At 40.7% G+C, this 16,505-nt stretch overlaps 1 protein-coding gene across 1 annotated transcript in view; it reads left to right on the top strand.

Moving 5' to 3' along the window:
- The window catches only part of spns2 (SPNS lysolipid transporter 2, sphingosine-1-phosphate), a 104,414-nt gene extending 91,268 nt beyond the window's left edge, over positions 1 to 13,146 (top strand). Inside the window, exons 12-13 of the mRNA XM_063031495.1 lie at positions 7,036 to 7,076; positions 10,473 to 13,146. Of these exons, the coding sequence (XP_062887565.1) occupies positions 7,036 to 7,072 (37 nt within the window). The 3' untranslated portion in view covers positions 7,073 to 7,076; positions 10,473 to 13,146. The remainder of the gene's footprint in view (positions 1 to 7,035; positions 7,077 to 10,472) is intronic.
- The last annotated feature ends 3,359 nt before the right edge of the window (positions 13,147 to 16,505 follow it).

The following is a 16,505-nucleotide window of genomic DNA, read 5'->3' as shown; positions in this document are numbered from 1 at the left end:
CTTGCTGTGTACACTGGCTGCCCTGTTCCCTACGTCACTACGAAGAAGACAGTTCCAAAGTATTTCCTTGGCTATGATGTTTAATGAGACTAACACAAATTCAAAAGCCATGAACTAAACAAATACTAGTGTACCTTTCTTTAAACATTTAGTTGGTTCAAAAATGTTCTTCAGTAAAGGGTAAAAGGCATTTCTTCCAATGACGAAGGGTCTCGGCCCGAAACGTCGACTGTACCTCTTCCTATAGATGCTGCCTGGCCTGCTGCGTTCACCAGCATCTTTTGTATGTGTTGCTCGAATTTCCAGCATCTGCAGATTTCCTCGTGTTGGCGTTTCTTCCAATGCTAGCTGGTCTGGTCTCCATTGGACTGTATGATGTTGTTGAGTGCAAATCTCTATGTTACTTGTTTTCTTTACCAAGATATAACACAGAGTAGCCCTTACAGTCCTTCGAGTCACAGCGCTCAGCAATCCTCCAATTTCAATCCTAGCCTAATCACAGGACAGATTACAATGACTAAGTGACCTATAAACTGGTACACCTTTGGACTGTGGGAGGAAACCAGAGCACCCGGAGGAAACACACACAGCCACAGGGAGAATGTACAAAGTCCTTACAGGCAGCAGTGGGAACCAGCCGCCAAGAATATACAAGGCTTTAGTTTCAGTACTATTCCAACACACAGGGAAATACTTTAATAAAACAAGAAGCAAAAAGCCATCAGCAGTGTCTCATATAGAGTAAAGAAAGAATGATCTGGGACAGCAACGGGAAAAGTTAAAAGTCAAGGTGTTGGCTTTCTCTAAGTGCTGTTTTCACCTGACTAATGCTGAATATTATTCTTGGCAACTTGATCAAATGAACCAGTTTGCAAAACAAACTAACACTCAGGTCAATGGCATTCTTACTGTTCTCAGGAGCTGGGCAACAAAGCATTTTTTTAAACAGATGTAACCCTAAGAAATGTCTGGAATGTTGATGTTTTCCAAAAATGTAATTTGCATTTTGAAATGACAGGAAGTGCAAACACAATAATTCAAATGCAATTTTGTAAAGCCGCCACCAGATAACAGCAGAACAATGGCAGTTTAGGAAATGGCTGTTTACATGTTGCCCAGACACCTCCAGGACTCTGTTTTTAGCTGGTTCTCAGGAAAGGGGGTTCTTTCTGTAGCATGCTGGAATTTAGATGTGGAATCTGTTGGGCAATAGCTGTTGGTGTTTTCCTGCAATCCTGCATCCACGGGTCAATCGCTAAGTGCGATTGACGTACAATTACAATTGTGTGCACTGACAAATATTATGTTTGAAACAGAAGTAGGTTCAATCACAAACAAAAGAAAATCTGCAGATGCTGGAAATCTGAGCAACATACAAAAAATGCTAGAGAAACTCAGCAGGCCAGGCAGCATCTATGGAAAAAAGTACAGTCAATGTTTCAGGCAGGAGGAGGAGGTTCAGGTAATTTTTGCATCAGTCTTCACTGTGGAAGATGAGCAGTATGGTGGAGTTCCAGGTGTCAGGGGGCATAAAGTGGGTGAAGTTACCATAACTAGAGAGAAGGTTCTTGGAAAACTGAAAGGTCTGAAGGTAGATAAGTCACCTGGACCAGATGGTGTACACCCCAGGGTTGTGAAGGAGGTGACTGAAGAGATTGTGGAGGCAGAAGTAATGATCTTTCAAGAATCACTAGATTCTGGAATGGTTCTAGAAACAGGAAAATTGTAAATGTCACTCCACTCTTCAAGAAGGGAGAGATGTGGAAGAAAGGAAACTATAAGCCAGTCAGTCTGACCTCAGTGGTTGGAGTCGATTATTAAAGATGAAGTATCAGGGTACTTGGAGGCACATGGTAAAATAGGCCATAGTCAACATGGATTCCTCAAGGGAAAATCTTGTCTGACAACTCTGTTGGAACTCTTTGAAGAAATGACAATCAGGATAGACAAAGGAAAATCAGTTAATGTGAAGGCCTTTGACAAGGTGCCACACACAAGGCTGCTTAACGAGGTACAAGCCCATGGTTTTACAGGAAATATGTTGGCATGCATAAAGCAGTGGCCGATTAGCAGGAGGCAAAGAGTGGGAATAAAGGAAGCCTTTTCTGATTGGCTGCCAGTGACTGCTGATGTTCCACAGGGGTCTGATTCTTTTTATATTATATGTCAATGATTTGGATGATGGAATTGATGGCCTTGTTGAAAAGTTTGCAGACAATAGGAAGACAGGTGGAGGAGCAGGTAGTTCTGAGAAAGTAGAGAGGCTACAGCAGGACTTAGACAGAATAGGATAATGGACAAAGAAATGGCAGATGGAATACAGTGTCAGGAAGTGTATGGTCATACACTTTGGTAGAAGAAATGAAAGGGTTGACTATTTTCTAAATGGAAAGAAAATACAAAAAACCTAAAAGTTAATTTGCAGGTTGAGTCTGTGGTGAGGAAGGCAAGAGGACTAGCATATAAAAGCAAGGATGTAATGTTGAGACTTTATAAAGCACCGGTGAGGCTTCATTTGGAATGTTGTGAGCAGATTTGGGCCCTTTATCTTAGAAAGGTTGTGCTGGCACTGGAGAGGGTTCAAAGGAGGTTCACAAAAATGATTCCAGCATTGAAAGGCTTGTCATATGAAGAACGTTTGTTGGCTTTGGGCCTGTACTCACTAGAATTCAGAAGAATGAGGGGTGACTTCATTGAAACCTATTGAATGGTGGAAGGACTTGATAGAGTGGACGTGGAGAGGATTTTTCTTATGGTGGGAGTGTCTAAGGCCAGAGGACACAGTCTCAAAATAGAGGGGCGTCCTTTTAGAACAGAGAGTGAAGAGGAATTTCTTTAGCCAGAGAGTGGTGAATCTGTAGAATTCATTGCCACAGGCAGCTGTAGAGGCCAAGTCTTTATGTATATTTAAGGGTAAGTTTGATGGTTTCTTGATTGGTCAGGACATGAAGGGATATGGGGAGAAGGCAAGAGATTGGGCTGAGAGGAAAATTGGATCAGCCATGATGAAATGGCGGAGTGACTCAGTGGGTTAAATGGCCTAATTCTGGTCCCATAATCTTAGGGTTTTTTTGCCCTTGTACATTAATTAAATGTATTATTTATTTATACAGCACAGAATAGGCCCTCTGACCAACAATCCCCCGAATTAATCCAAGTCTAATCACAAGATAATTTACAATGACCAATTAATCTACCTTTGGACTGTGGAAGGAAGCCCACGGTTAAGGGGTGAATGTACAATCTGCTTACAGGCAGTGGCGGTAATCGAACACGTGTTGCCGGTACTGTAAAGCGTTGTATTAGCCACTACATTACCATACTGCCCAAATTGTGGCTGACCTTTTACCTCAGCACTCCACACTAACCACGTGTCCCCTGATTCCTTTAAAATCTAAAAACCTACTGATCTCTGTGCTCACTGACTGAGTCTCTGCATCCCCCTTGGGTACAGAATTCCAAATATTTGCCCTCCTCCAACTGATGAAATTCTCTGTCCAGTCTGTACCGAACAGCTGAACCCAGTGCCAAGATTATGACCTCTTGGTTCGAGACAACCGGCCACACAAAACCCTACATCTGTCCAGTTGGGTCCCATGGAATTTCATGTTTCAATACAATGATCTCTCATTTCTCCCAGCACAGCTCATATGTTCCCAGTCTGTACGATCTATCAGTCAATCCAGACTACTCCAGTGAACCTTTACAGCACTCCCTCTATGTCCTTCTTTCGGTATTTACTCCCATGGGATTTCACACATTTTATAATTAGAGCAGGAGCTTTGCTCTACCACTCAAATCTTTAGCAAAGCCATACTGTTTGGCTTCCTAGGTGTTCACCATATTTGAACATTAACTTAAGATCCTCTGAATATCAACACTTCCCATTTATTTCCAGGTGACCTATGGTCACTACTTTAAAGACTTCTTCCACACCAGTGCAGTGCCCCATGGTTCAGAAAGCTCGCTGAGAGTACCTTTCAGACCTGCAGTCTTTAGGTGGGAAATGACGAAGAGAGCTGTGGATCAGAGTACTATTTTAAGCAGAACTCTCCTACCCCTCTACCACATTGACCTAGGATGGTCTCAATGACACTGTGGGAGCCCCTTCACCAGGAAAAAAAAACTGCAGTGCTATAAAGAAGGCAGCTCGACAACCCCTTTTCAGGACAATTAGTCATAGAGCATACCACCTTTTGGGCCAACATCATGCTGAACATGGTGCCTAACAAGCTAGTCCTATTTGTCCTATATATACCCCTCTTTATCCAAATCTCTACTAGTGATAGGGCTGTCGGTGATGTTCACATTACATAACTAATAAAAGAAATCAATGGCTACAAGCTCTCCCTAGAATAACAGGTCCCAGATGTAATACCCTGATCTCAACCATGGAAGACCTGGAGATGATTGAGGACGGGGATGCAATGAAAGAGGAGTCCATACCTGGTATATATTATAAAGTTGGGCATATAATACAATGTGCAGGCATTAATAACGATAACATAGCAGGTACATTATATACTATATACATAAACTTGGCTTATGTTTGTCACAGAAGCAGGGTGGCGAATTACTTTGTTTGCTGGCTGTGCAGTTACAAAGAGACTTGGAGAAAGCCTCCACATAGTTGGGTACTAGCTGGATGCTTCCTTGCGATGCAGTCAAAGCCCTGGTTCAGGGTCGCTGGTGAGACTCCTGTCTTTGTCAGTGGAGTGTCGAGGACCCAAGTCTCTGACAGGAGCTGGAGCTTCCTCTTTCCACTTGACCATACTTTAAAATCAGGCTTATTGTCACTAACTGATGTCATGAAATTTGTGGTTTAGCAGCAGTACAGTGCAGAACATAAAATTACTGTAAGTTACAATAGATAGATAAGAGCAAAGAAGGCATATGAGAATGGTTCATGGACCATTCAAAATTCTGATGGCAGATGGGAAGAAGCTGTTCTTAAGATGTTGAATGTGGGTCTTCAGGCTTCTGTACCTCCTCTCTGATGGAAAGAGGAATGTCCCAGATGGTGAAGGTCCTTAATGATGTCCTCTATTATAATCTTGGTGCAAAACCAGACCTTTGTCACAGCATTGTGTGTACCTTTAACAGATAGCAGATTACAGGTGGCTGAGTGAAGGCAGAGCTATGTTTGCATAGCTTTGTCAGTAATTCCTGTTCTGGATGTAACACTGCTTTCCAGAGAATGATGCATCAGTTCAGAGAGAAACAGAATTGAAGATTCAAGTCAAAAACTCTTCATCAGAAGTGGAAAAGTAAGGAACACTGAGGGGAAGGGCTGGAGAGGACAGAGGGAATATCTGTGGTGGGCTTAAGTTCTCAATTAAAAAAACATGCAGTTGGTAATAAAAACAAGATTCAAACCAAAAGGTGCAGCACATTATGGAGAGAGAGGAAAATAAGAGGTTATCTGAAATTGTTAAGATCCAATGGCAGTAACACCAAGGCAGAAGAGACTGTTAACCCTTGGCCCATCTCACATAAAGTGTAACAAGGAAGGAGGTCATTTGGCACAACTCCACAGTAGCTCTAATCCCAGCTGTCGGTTTCACCCATTCCTGTTTTAAACACTGCTTCAACCTATGTCCTGTAGCTTGAACATCCCTCCTGCCCTTAGCACTAAAGCTTGGCATTTAACCATGTTTATGAAGAAGCCCCTTGTTTAAGACCCATTTAATGCACCAACTCCCTCCCTTCATTTCAAAAGCTGTACTATTGAGAAAGTTCTTCTAAAAGCTTGTAGATTCGAGTTACGATTATGGTGTAGCTGGTAGAGCCACTGCTTCACAGCTACAACAGCTGAGGCTGGATCCTGACCTCCGGTGCTGGCTGTGTGGAGTTTGTACATTTTCCCTGTCACTGCACAGACTTCCAAGGAGTGCTCCTGATTCTTCCCACATCTCATAGGTTGGTTAGTGGCCCCTGGTATGTAGGTGAGTGGTAGAATCTAGGGAAGTTGATGGGAAAGCGGGGAGAATAAAATCGGATTGGTGTAGGATTAGTATAAATGTGCCCCTGATGGTTGGTAAGGACCTGATAGATCAAAGGACCTGTTTCCAGGCTGTATGACTATGTCTCAAAGAATATGTATCCTTTTATCAATACAGAATGAGTTAATTTAGCATCAGAATATCTGGTATGATTTAGCAGTGTGTTCCAGATTAACAACTACTTGTTAACATTTAATTTAAATTCCATGGATGATATAATTACAGTATTAGGCATTTCATTAGTGTTTGTTAAACCACCACATAACCAAGATGTTACAATAACATTTACATGGTAATGAAGCAGATTTTCTTAGGTGAAAATTATCCCAGTTGACCAATTTTGGTGAGAGTGGCCTTTTGGGATGTATTTCAGCGAGATAAGTGGAGGCATTGAGTGAAGGAATGCTGCTCTGCTAAGTCTGGGAAGAAATTTCTGCTTTTTCACTGCATTGTACACAACGTCAGCAACTTTCAAAACGCTCAAAGGCCAACAGCCTTCATACCCCCAAGAGGCTTCAGAGCAAGTAGTGAACAGCTGGTACTCCAAGGTAAAAGGTAGCTCATGCATGTTGCAGAAAGGAGTTTAGTTATTCACATTGCACCGGGCCAGGAACCACAGACTGGGTTAAGGATTACAAATCTCCTTCCCGAGGGGATGTGGCTGGGCTTTTAGAAAAATTCTGATCCTTTTACTTCTAGGATTTATCTAATTAATGTGATTTATACATTCCGCTGTGGTGGAATTTGAGCTCGCGGCTGAATTTGGCAGTCTGTGCCTGTGGTTTCCTAGCCCAGCCGAGTAACCATGATTAGCTGAATCAGTGGAAGAAAAACACAGCTAACAGGAAGGCTACTCTCTCAAATGCTTTGCCTGCCTCTTACTCCCATGATACAATGAGACCATCACCCTCCTTCTGCAAGGCATCCCTTGGGCATCATTACACGCTTGGGAAGGTGGCACTGTATCTCTGAGTGCAATGTGTGTGCCATTATACACCTGCTTTTGTGTCTGACCTCTTGAATTTCTTTGCAGGGTGGAAGAAATGAAGTTGGTTTCTATTAAAGTCTGATAAGGTGAGTGAAGAAAAACAAACATTTTAATGCAACGTTAACTTGTTTTAAAGTAACATGCGAGTGCCTGTAGTATGTGTGGATTTCCTTTTATTTAATAACTTTCTTTGAACAAGGAGGTCACAGGGTCTGAGTTGCAGGAAGCAGGGCTGAGATTTATCACTGGGCTTGTACAGACAGAATGCAAATGAAAGATGTGTAGGAAATAGCCCTTCCAGATCTGAGCGATTCTTTGTTGGGATGTTGTTTTGCCCACTGTCAGTACAGACTGCCTCTTTCTGAAAATATTCAATATGATAGGAAGTGAATTATGGTTTAAGTTTTCAAGTTCATTTCATTTTGATTACCAGATACAGTAATGTTTTTCCCTTTGAGTCTCAGAGAGGGAACATTTTCATATCGATCTATTTATTCCATCATCTGCCTACTTATTTATTGTTCATACAGAAATGCAGTACAGAACAGGCCCTTCCATCCCAACAAGTCATGTCGCCCAGCAACCCCCCCCCATCAACACTAGCCTAATCACAGAACAATTGACAATGACCAATGAACTTATTAACCAGTACATCTTTGGACTGTGGAAGGAAACCAGGGCACCAGGAGGAAACTCACGTAGTCACAGGGAGAATGTACAAACTCCTTACAGGCAACACTGGAATTGAACTCTGAACTCCTAAGGCCCAAGCTGTAATAACATTGCAATGACCACTGTGTATGTCTTTCTTTACTTAGTCATTCCCTCTCAGTCACTTGACCCAGCGCAATCCTTCTATGGTTTATAAGCGTCTTAACTTGTGTCCCTCAAGCTGTACCCCAGACTGATGGGCTGACAGTTTCCTGTTACTTCCCATTTAATGAGCTCCCCCCTCTTAGGCTAGTTACCTGGAAAAGGCAAATGGCACAATAGAATATAGAACAATACAGGCCTCTAGGTTGTGTCAAATCAATCAAGTTAATGAAACCTAACCCCTCTGCCTGCATAAGGTCCATATATCCTCTATTCTCTGCCCAGTCATGTACCAATGTGATGGCACAAAAATGTTTTGTGGTAGTGTGGGAAGTTGTAAAAGTAGACTGTAAAATATAGATCATTTACAGATATGGGCAGGTGGAACTTAATCTGGGCAAGCGCGAGGTGTTAGCAGTTTGGTAGATCAACAAAATGCCTGGTGCTTCCTCCTGGGGAGAAAACAGTCTCCCACCTACCCATCTGTCTCCTGCAGATAGAGGGGAGATCAGTTGCCCTTCCAGTCTGTTCTGTTTAACGAGACTGTGGCAGGTCAAGATTTCAGCTACATTGCTCACCTCAGTTTTCCACCATCTGCTTCCTTTAGGAAAGAGTTCCTCATTTCATTTACCCTTTGAACAAGTGCTGTCCCTCTGAAAGTTCTCAAGCTCTGTTTAAGGCTATGCCCTCTTGCTCTCGATTCCTCACCAAGGTTGTCTGTTTGAGGGTACCTGGTTGGGTAACGTGCACTGTGGACAAGAGTATCAAATACCAAAACCATGAAACCCAAAGTTATACAAGTCCATATAGATATACTGCTATCTCTGTGACTAATGGCCACGGAAGAGGTCACACGAGGGAAACAAGCTTGTACCTACTGTTCCATGGTTATGTAGTGCAGAGACATGGAAGTATCCATGAGGACATTGCTGGGCCTGTGCCAGTCCTGTACTGAACACAGGTCGTTATCAGCCTCAGACACTCACTGGTCTATGCCAACCTTGGAGCCAGCTCAGCAATGGTTGCGTCAGTAAGGTGTAAAACTCAAACCCTGGAACACTGGGAAAAAGTATGTGTTTTCTAATGCCAACTCATTCTGTTTTATTAATAATCAGGCAAGCAGTAGCTTTCCTTATTTTGACCGATTTATTGGCATTGTTTTGAAGAAACGTTGGCTCAAATTCAATTTGGAAAAACTTAAAAGGAAAATATGAATTCTGGTCTGAAGAAGCTCCTCCCAGGGCAAACATGAGTGAGCAGCTCACACATACAGCAAATGCTGTGAAATGCAAGTCTCAGAAAGAATTGAAACACATTGGTCCCTTTACACTGTAGGATTCTGCACTTGCTTACAAGGAAACACAGTGGAGGAAAATATATATTGGAGTATCTTCTACACACAAGTGATAGACTTCACAGTTTGCTCAATAACTTGCATAGGTTCCATAATCAGCAAATAGGTCTGGGTAGAAGTGTGGACAGGCAACAGATCAGCTAAAATAGAATGGCTCCCAGTGGATAGATATCCAATGTGCTTGAGTGTCTTGCAGTGCCCCCCAGTGTTAGGAGGTATAAGTGGTGCTCCTTAGCGTTTAATGGTCTGTAATTTTAATACAGAGCTTTCCCTCAAATGCTCAGGTGCATATTGACCAGTGGGTTGGACTGCAACCCGTTTCCAAGATGGTGGGAGGTACTCGGTGCAGCTGGTAGTACTGCAGTCTCACAGTAGTACAGAGCCATGTTCAATCCTGTCCTCTGGTACAGTGTGATTTGCAGAGATTCTGTGTAATGTGTGGAGGCCTTGTTTCCTTCCACATCCACAGATATGCAGGCTGCACTGTAGATTATCCATCCTGTGGCAATGAGTGCTGGTGGAATCGGGGGGTGAGGTGGGGCAAATGTTGAAATTGAAAGTGATGGTACTAAGTGAGAGAATTCACATGATGTGGTGGCTCAGTCAGCATGCACCTAACAGGTTAACTGACCTCCATTACTGTATAAGAAAAATAAGAAAATAATCTTATTGTACCTACACACAAGCCATGAAATCTAGTAGGTCAGGGATTTGTTTGAAAATGACCATATGACTGATACAAAGGCAGAGGCTGCTGCTTCCATTTTTGCAGCATAACGTTTTCTTGTAGGCAATACTACTGATTTTACTGGAGTTATTCGGAATTTGGAAACTACATCCTTTAGGTTAATTGATCTACAGAACAGGGGTTCCCAACCTTTTTAATGCCATGGACCCCTACCATTAACTGAGGTGTCCGTTGACCCCAGCCTGGGAGCCCCTGTTTTAGAAGCTATGAAAGCATTGAAGGAAATGTAGGGCAACAAAAGAGGATAAGATTAGATTAGATTAGTGTAAGAATGAGTGTTTGAGGGTTGGTATGGACTCCTGGGCCAAAGGAACTGGTTCTATGATGTATCTCTCTGTGATTCCAGTTTGTGTTGGTTTGTTGACAGTCCTTTTATGTCATAGAATAAGGTTACCATTTACTTAAGATTTACAACACAGGATATGTCCACTTTATGCAGGATTCCAATGTTAGTATCTATGCTGTTCATGGCCTTGCCTTGCACCATGTAACTTGCTATTACTTTTTACTCTAGACATCCATCTTGCTTCCCTGTACTGAATACTTCTTTTCCCCTCCATATTTTAGGCTGGAACAGGTTCAGCCAGCTCCCAGATCAGCCACCTCGCCTTTGAACTACAATGTGGTTGCTGTAAACAGAACAAAGTTTTCCACCGCCAAGTAACAGGTCCATCTACTGCCAGGAAAGCGGTGAATCATCAGAAGAATGCCAGGAATGGCTCAGCCATAAGGAACTTTCCTTCGTAAAGGGCCAAATCTACAATTCTGGTCTTTTATTATTATGGAAACCTTTCTGTGAGAGCATCTTTGCGTGTGTGTGCGTGTGTCTGTGTGTGTGTTCATCCCCCTCAGTGAGTTTATAGGTTGAGATCCGACATTTTTTTGTCAACCTCTGCTTCAGCACTGTGGGTTACTGTGACATGAAGGTGGCAAGGGCCACAGCTGAGATGCTCACCATATTGCACCCCTATTGTTACGAGGGGTTGAGGAAAGCACAATGTAGAAGTAACCTATAGGGCACCATCAATCAGTATTAAATATCACACAGTACGTCAGAGTAGTCACATTGATACACCAGCAAGGTGTGGAGGTGCTGCTAGTACAGATGATAAGTGGTGCAGTAAGCAGGAGGCATTACAGGTTTGAGAAATTGTTGGTATCACAAAGCAACACCAGAATCAGCTTCATAATCACTGACATACAGTATGTTGTTAAATTTGCTGTTTTACAACAGTTCAGTGCAAAACAGTAAGTTACTATAAATTAAAACTTAAATAAGGAATAAAGAAGCAGTGTTCATGGACCGTACAGAAAGCTGACGGTGGAGGGGAAGAAGCTGTTCCTAGCTGATAACAATGCAATCACTGACTTTTGAATGTGCACTAAAAAAAAAAATCCCTTGATGTGAATGGAGATGCTCCAAGTAACCTCGTCCTTCGACAGCTACTGAAAAGTTTTATCCCATTGGGCCAACGGAAATGTAAAACTGTGGCGGGAGGGTTAGGGAACATGCACTGTTTGACAGTAATGGTAGAAAGAAAGAATGAATGAATGAATGCTTTCTTCTTTTTCCAAGAACCAGTTTTCACTCCTTCCCATTGCTTCATCTTCTGAATTAGCGAGGGCCGAATGGGGATACGATGGTGCACCTGCGCTCAGAGCTCACGCTGGTATAGATAGATCTTGCTGGTCAGAACAAGTATCAACATCACATGCTTTGCATACAAGCTGTACTGGGCCATCAACATTTCTGAATAGACTGGCCTCTCTGGCATCCGCCAGTGCCTCTCACATACCAATTACCTTGTGTAAGGTGTCATCCACAAAGGTCATTTCCTTAATCCTTGCATGTCAATCATCTCGTATTGTTACGACAACATGCACATATCCTCAGCAGAATTCAGGTGGAAGAACAAACATTGGGATTAATAGCAGGGGTTCCCAACCTTTTTCATGCCATAGACCAACACCATTAAAAGCAGGGGTCCAGACCACAGGTTGGGAACCCCTGATTTATAGAAAAGTTCTTTCTCACCCACTGGTAGTCCTTATTTCCTTGATACGCAGACCAATGTCACTTTTCCACAATTCCTTCAATACCAAGAATGTATATAAAATGCACCTCTGGGGTTATTGTTGGCCAAATCATTTAATATGAATCGAAAAAGTCTTCTATTCTTGCATTTTGCAGCAAATGCCCCTTGTAACATTGAAACTCAGTGCCATTTGTGATTGCAGCACCAGTGGTCATACAATTGTTGAACTGAAGACAATCCTTTATAGGTCTAAGTTTATGTGCGAGAATTTTTGGATAGATTTATGGTTATAATAAGAAAAATAAAGGCTGAATGATCAGATTTCATCTTACTTACAAAAGATTCATAATCTTACATCACAATGGCTGACCAACAGAACAGATGTGGGATATGAAAGTAGGTTCTGTAATCAGATTATTTTCCCAGTGTAAGTTTCCCTAATTTCCATAATCATGGCCTTTCACTATTGTTTTAAGCAGTGCTCTAATTTTACTAACAAGAAAAAATATATACATTACAATTAAATATACTCCAGATTTGGATATTTACTTAAACACCTATCATCAGAGTCTTTAACTAAGGAGATAAAGCATTCATAGCCACAAAAGAAATACAGTCCTTGCTTGCCACTATCCAGAGCATATAAAAGCTAACATGCAGACACCATGTACTGAAGAGCATCAAAAACTGAAACATCAAATCAGTGTGATGTTTCAGTTTGAGTTAAAGTGTTATATGGTGTATTCTGACATCTGAATTATTAACAAACTTGCATCAACAGAACTACTTGTCTTCCATTTTCTGTATTTGATTTTTATCAAAAGAATTCTTCCACTTGTAATTATGTTTACAAGTTTATCAATCTAAAAATCTTAAGTATAACTGATGCCAAGTGTGGTTTATTTATTTGAAAAATATGGTGCCACTGTCTCTATTCTTTCTGCAAGACTCCAAAGTGGTATTGCCTGATATTGTCAGCAACTATATCCTATACAATGGCTGACTATGTTACATCTTTTGTGTTATATGCATGTGTTCCTATACAAAATCCACTTGCACTGATCAAGTGTCTGATATTTCTTGTCAAACAAGAATTATTTTCTATAAAATTTCTATTTTATCTGATTATTTCAGGTATATTTTATTGTTTAAAGCCAAAATATATAACTTATACACAAGGTTGTAAGCTAAATTTATGTATAGTCAAGTAAATTAAATAAACAATTTCAATGAAATTTATTGCGTATTTCTCATGTTGTATACCTCATGGTCTCCAAAGCAAAGCTGCATCAATATCCACGAGTAAAATATTTCATTAGAAGTACTCAGCAGAGTTTGTGCTTCCAGTTTTAGAACATCTCAGAATGAGTTTGAGATGCTGCATACATAAACCCGGACACCTGCACGTGTGAAGAGCAGAAAGGCAGGAAATGAAAATAATCATGGTTAGAGAACTCAAATCTTCTTTTTTGTAAAAACAAAAGTCTGCAGAAGGTGGCACGGAGTGCTCTGGGTTAGGAGATCCTGTAAAAAGGATTGACAGTGCAAGCACTCTAACTCTGTCTCAAAAACCATAATCTCTAATTACAACTCGCCCATTATCACACTAACTCTTCCCATAACAGCACAAATTATACTGCAGGCTAATGGGTGTGAATTTAATTTTTTCCCCACTGATGTTTGAATTTGTACCATCATCTGTAAAATGAGTGGTAGCATGCTTCTGTTCAATACTTCAATAAGAATTAAGAATAGCAACCAGTACTATGAATTTACACATTATTCAACTATACTGTATGGAGACACGATAATAAGCCACCAATTTGGTTCTCTCAAGTGATGCTATGTCTTAGTTTGGAGAAAATTAGAAGTCGAACTTTTGAACCTTTATTTGATTTTGAGAAAAGATGGGGCTCATTTGCTCGTTATTATCATTTGAGCTAATTGGTAGATTTTTTCCACGATCTAATTGTAAATTTTTTGCTATATTTTCTTTCCTTGCTGGCGGTTTGATGTTTATTTTTAGAAGCTTTTTGGATGATGCATGGATCCATGGTTGTACACCTAATGGGTTCTTTTTTCCCTCACTTTTTCTGCTTAGTAGGTTTTTTTCGTTATCCAAATCTTTTTTTCCAATCTTTAAGATAATGTCTTTTTTGAGACATTGTAAGTGTTGTTACTTCAATGTACTCGTATTACTTCTTTTGTATAATACAACAATAAAAAGATTTGAAAAGAAAGATAAGCCACCAGTTTAACTCAAAGTCAATTGCAATTATCTTTCACTGTATGTAACAAAAAGTTCATTATACCTCTAAACATATTTCCTCAGAAGCTTTTGGCCAGATTACTGACCAACCACAATCCAGCAAATCAACCACTGCCACCTCATCAATCAATGAATTTAAAACAATCATCTGTATGGAGTTGACAATAAAGTTCCTGACAAACTATGAACAGAAATCCACATACAAACCACTTGGTATAGTTGGGATCTTCAGTCGTGTCATTAGTTTCTCAACGTTGCCACTGTTTTAAATGTACAAAATCAATATATACAAGGAAAGAGTATAACACAACTTATTGAGTAACAGACTAATTTCTCCACATCAGAATCTTATAACCTGACAGGTACTTCTCCCAGAATCATATTGGTAAGTGATGGACATGTTCACAATATAAATTAAAGGACAAATGTTCCTCTAGTTTGTTTTCTCTACATTTTTAAAGACAGCAAACTAACTATGCAGCTGGTTTGGAAGTAGATGCAACTTTATCCCCTTTCCTCATGATGTCTGTATTTTGGGAGGAAGCTATAACAGGAGGATTAGAAATTTACAATTTCTCTAAATGAGTGCCTAAAGTAGGGAGACTACTGCTGCTTGCTGCTTCACGAATGATATTGAAGAGATGTTTCTAAACGGAGGCATTAAACGCACTAACCAGAAAGCCCGAGATCCTTCTGAGTGCAAGGAAAGCAAATTTGAGAGATCTGTTGAAAACCAGTAAATTTTGGACAGTAATTATTTCCCCAGCAAGAAAGTCAGTAACCAGAGGATGAGAGCAGAGAGGTGCGGCCACATTGTACAGTACTTTCAAAGAGCTGGAATGGACACCAAGAGCCAAAGGCCTCCTACTGTGCTGCAGTATTTTAGAAAATGAAATATTTGGGGAGTCCGCCCAAGACATTACAGAAAGCAAAGGGCATAATACTTTGTCACTGTAATAGGCTTAATGGTTCTGTCAGCAAATGACTTACAATATCACCCAAGTTAAATGATGTAACAGTAACTTGCCATATGTGTTATATCCAAACAAGCATACAACTGACATTAAGAATCTAAGAGTTTGCTGTTTATTTTTTACAATACTTAGCAGCATTGAATATTAAAATACTCTCCAACTCCAAATGAAAATATCATTAGAGTGTTTCTAAACATTACAGATAATGATGGCTGAAAGCTGATATATATGTTTTTAAATTCCTCACTATTTCGTTTCAATTCTGGGTAATTTACCACCACACCAGACAAGGCACCAGGAAGTATGAACATTTGTCCATAAATACAAATGGATCACAGCCAAGATGCACGTCTGCAATTAAAGATCAATTATATATACGTTATGGCTAGGAATGATCACATGCTGCATTCCGTGTGACCAGGAGATTCAGGGCAACAGCGAGTCCGCTCTGAAGACTTGTGCAACCCTGCACATACCACACCTCTTCCAGTATACAATTGGTATTCTCAGCTGTACAATCCTTAGACAGCCACAGCTCCAATGTATTGTTTCATCAGTAGTGCCAAAACAAAATACGACAGATGTTGGAAACATGAAATAAAGAGGGAAATTGCAGGAAGTACTTAGCAGGCTAGTCAGAATGTGGGGTCAGATAACATTTCAATTTGGTAATTTTTATTAAATCAATGAATACAGCTTGTCCTGCTGAGTATGTGCAGAGACAAATATGCAGAGTCCTATTTTTAATGAGCCCTACCCTTCACAAACACCACCCATCCTTATACCTCTGTCTCCAAAATCCCATAAAGATTTCCATTGTTCTCTCCACTTTAAACAGGCTTTGCTTCTAAGTTTTTCCCAGTTCTGATGGAAGCTTATCAATCTAAAACATAAATCACTTTGTCTTTCTGCCTGACCTGCTGTGTATTTTCCATGGATGCCCTTGGTTGTTTTGCTTTTAGGTAATAAATGCAATGCTTTTGTAAAAAGTCATTTTCTTGTGGACCTTTACATCATCAGATTACCACCCACTTCTCCCAATCCCTCAGTGGATTGAAAAACTTACAAGGCTAGAGCAGGGAAGATTCACAGCCACAACAAAATATACTTGGGTTAAACTGGTGTGAGCTACCTCCAACTCTCCTAGACAATGGGAGAATAGAAGCAGAGCTCCCCAACTCTCCTAGACAATGGGAAAGTATAAGCAGAGCTCATTCCCAGATCCCTTTGGCAAAGTATATGAAATCATGATGATAAATACTATCAGCACTGAAACTATATTGATTTTTTTTTGGAAAGTGGAAGAGACTCTAACTATTGT

This window comes from Mobula hypostoma, chromosome 23 (genome assembly GCF_963921235.1).
Source record: "Mobula hypostoma chromosome 23, sMobHyp1.1, whole genome shotgun sequence".
In the NCBI taxonomy this organism is placed as follows: Eukaryota; Metazoa; Chordata; class Chondrichthyes; order Myliobatiformes; family Myliobatidae; genus Mobula; species Mobula hypostoma.
Note: the sequence above shows the minus strand (reverse complement) of the source record. Positions and strands in the feature narration are given on the sequence as shown.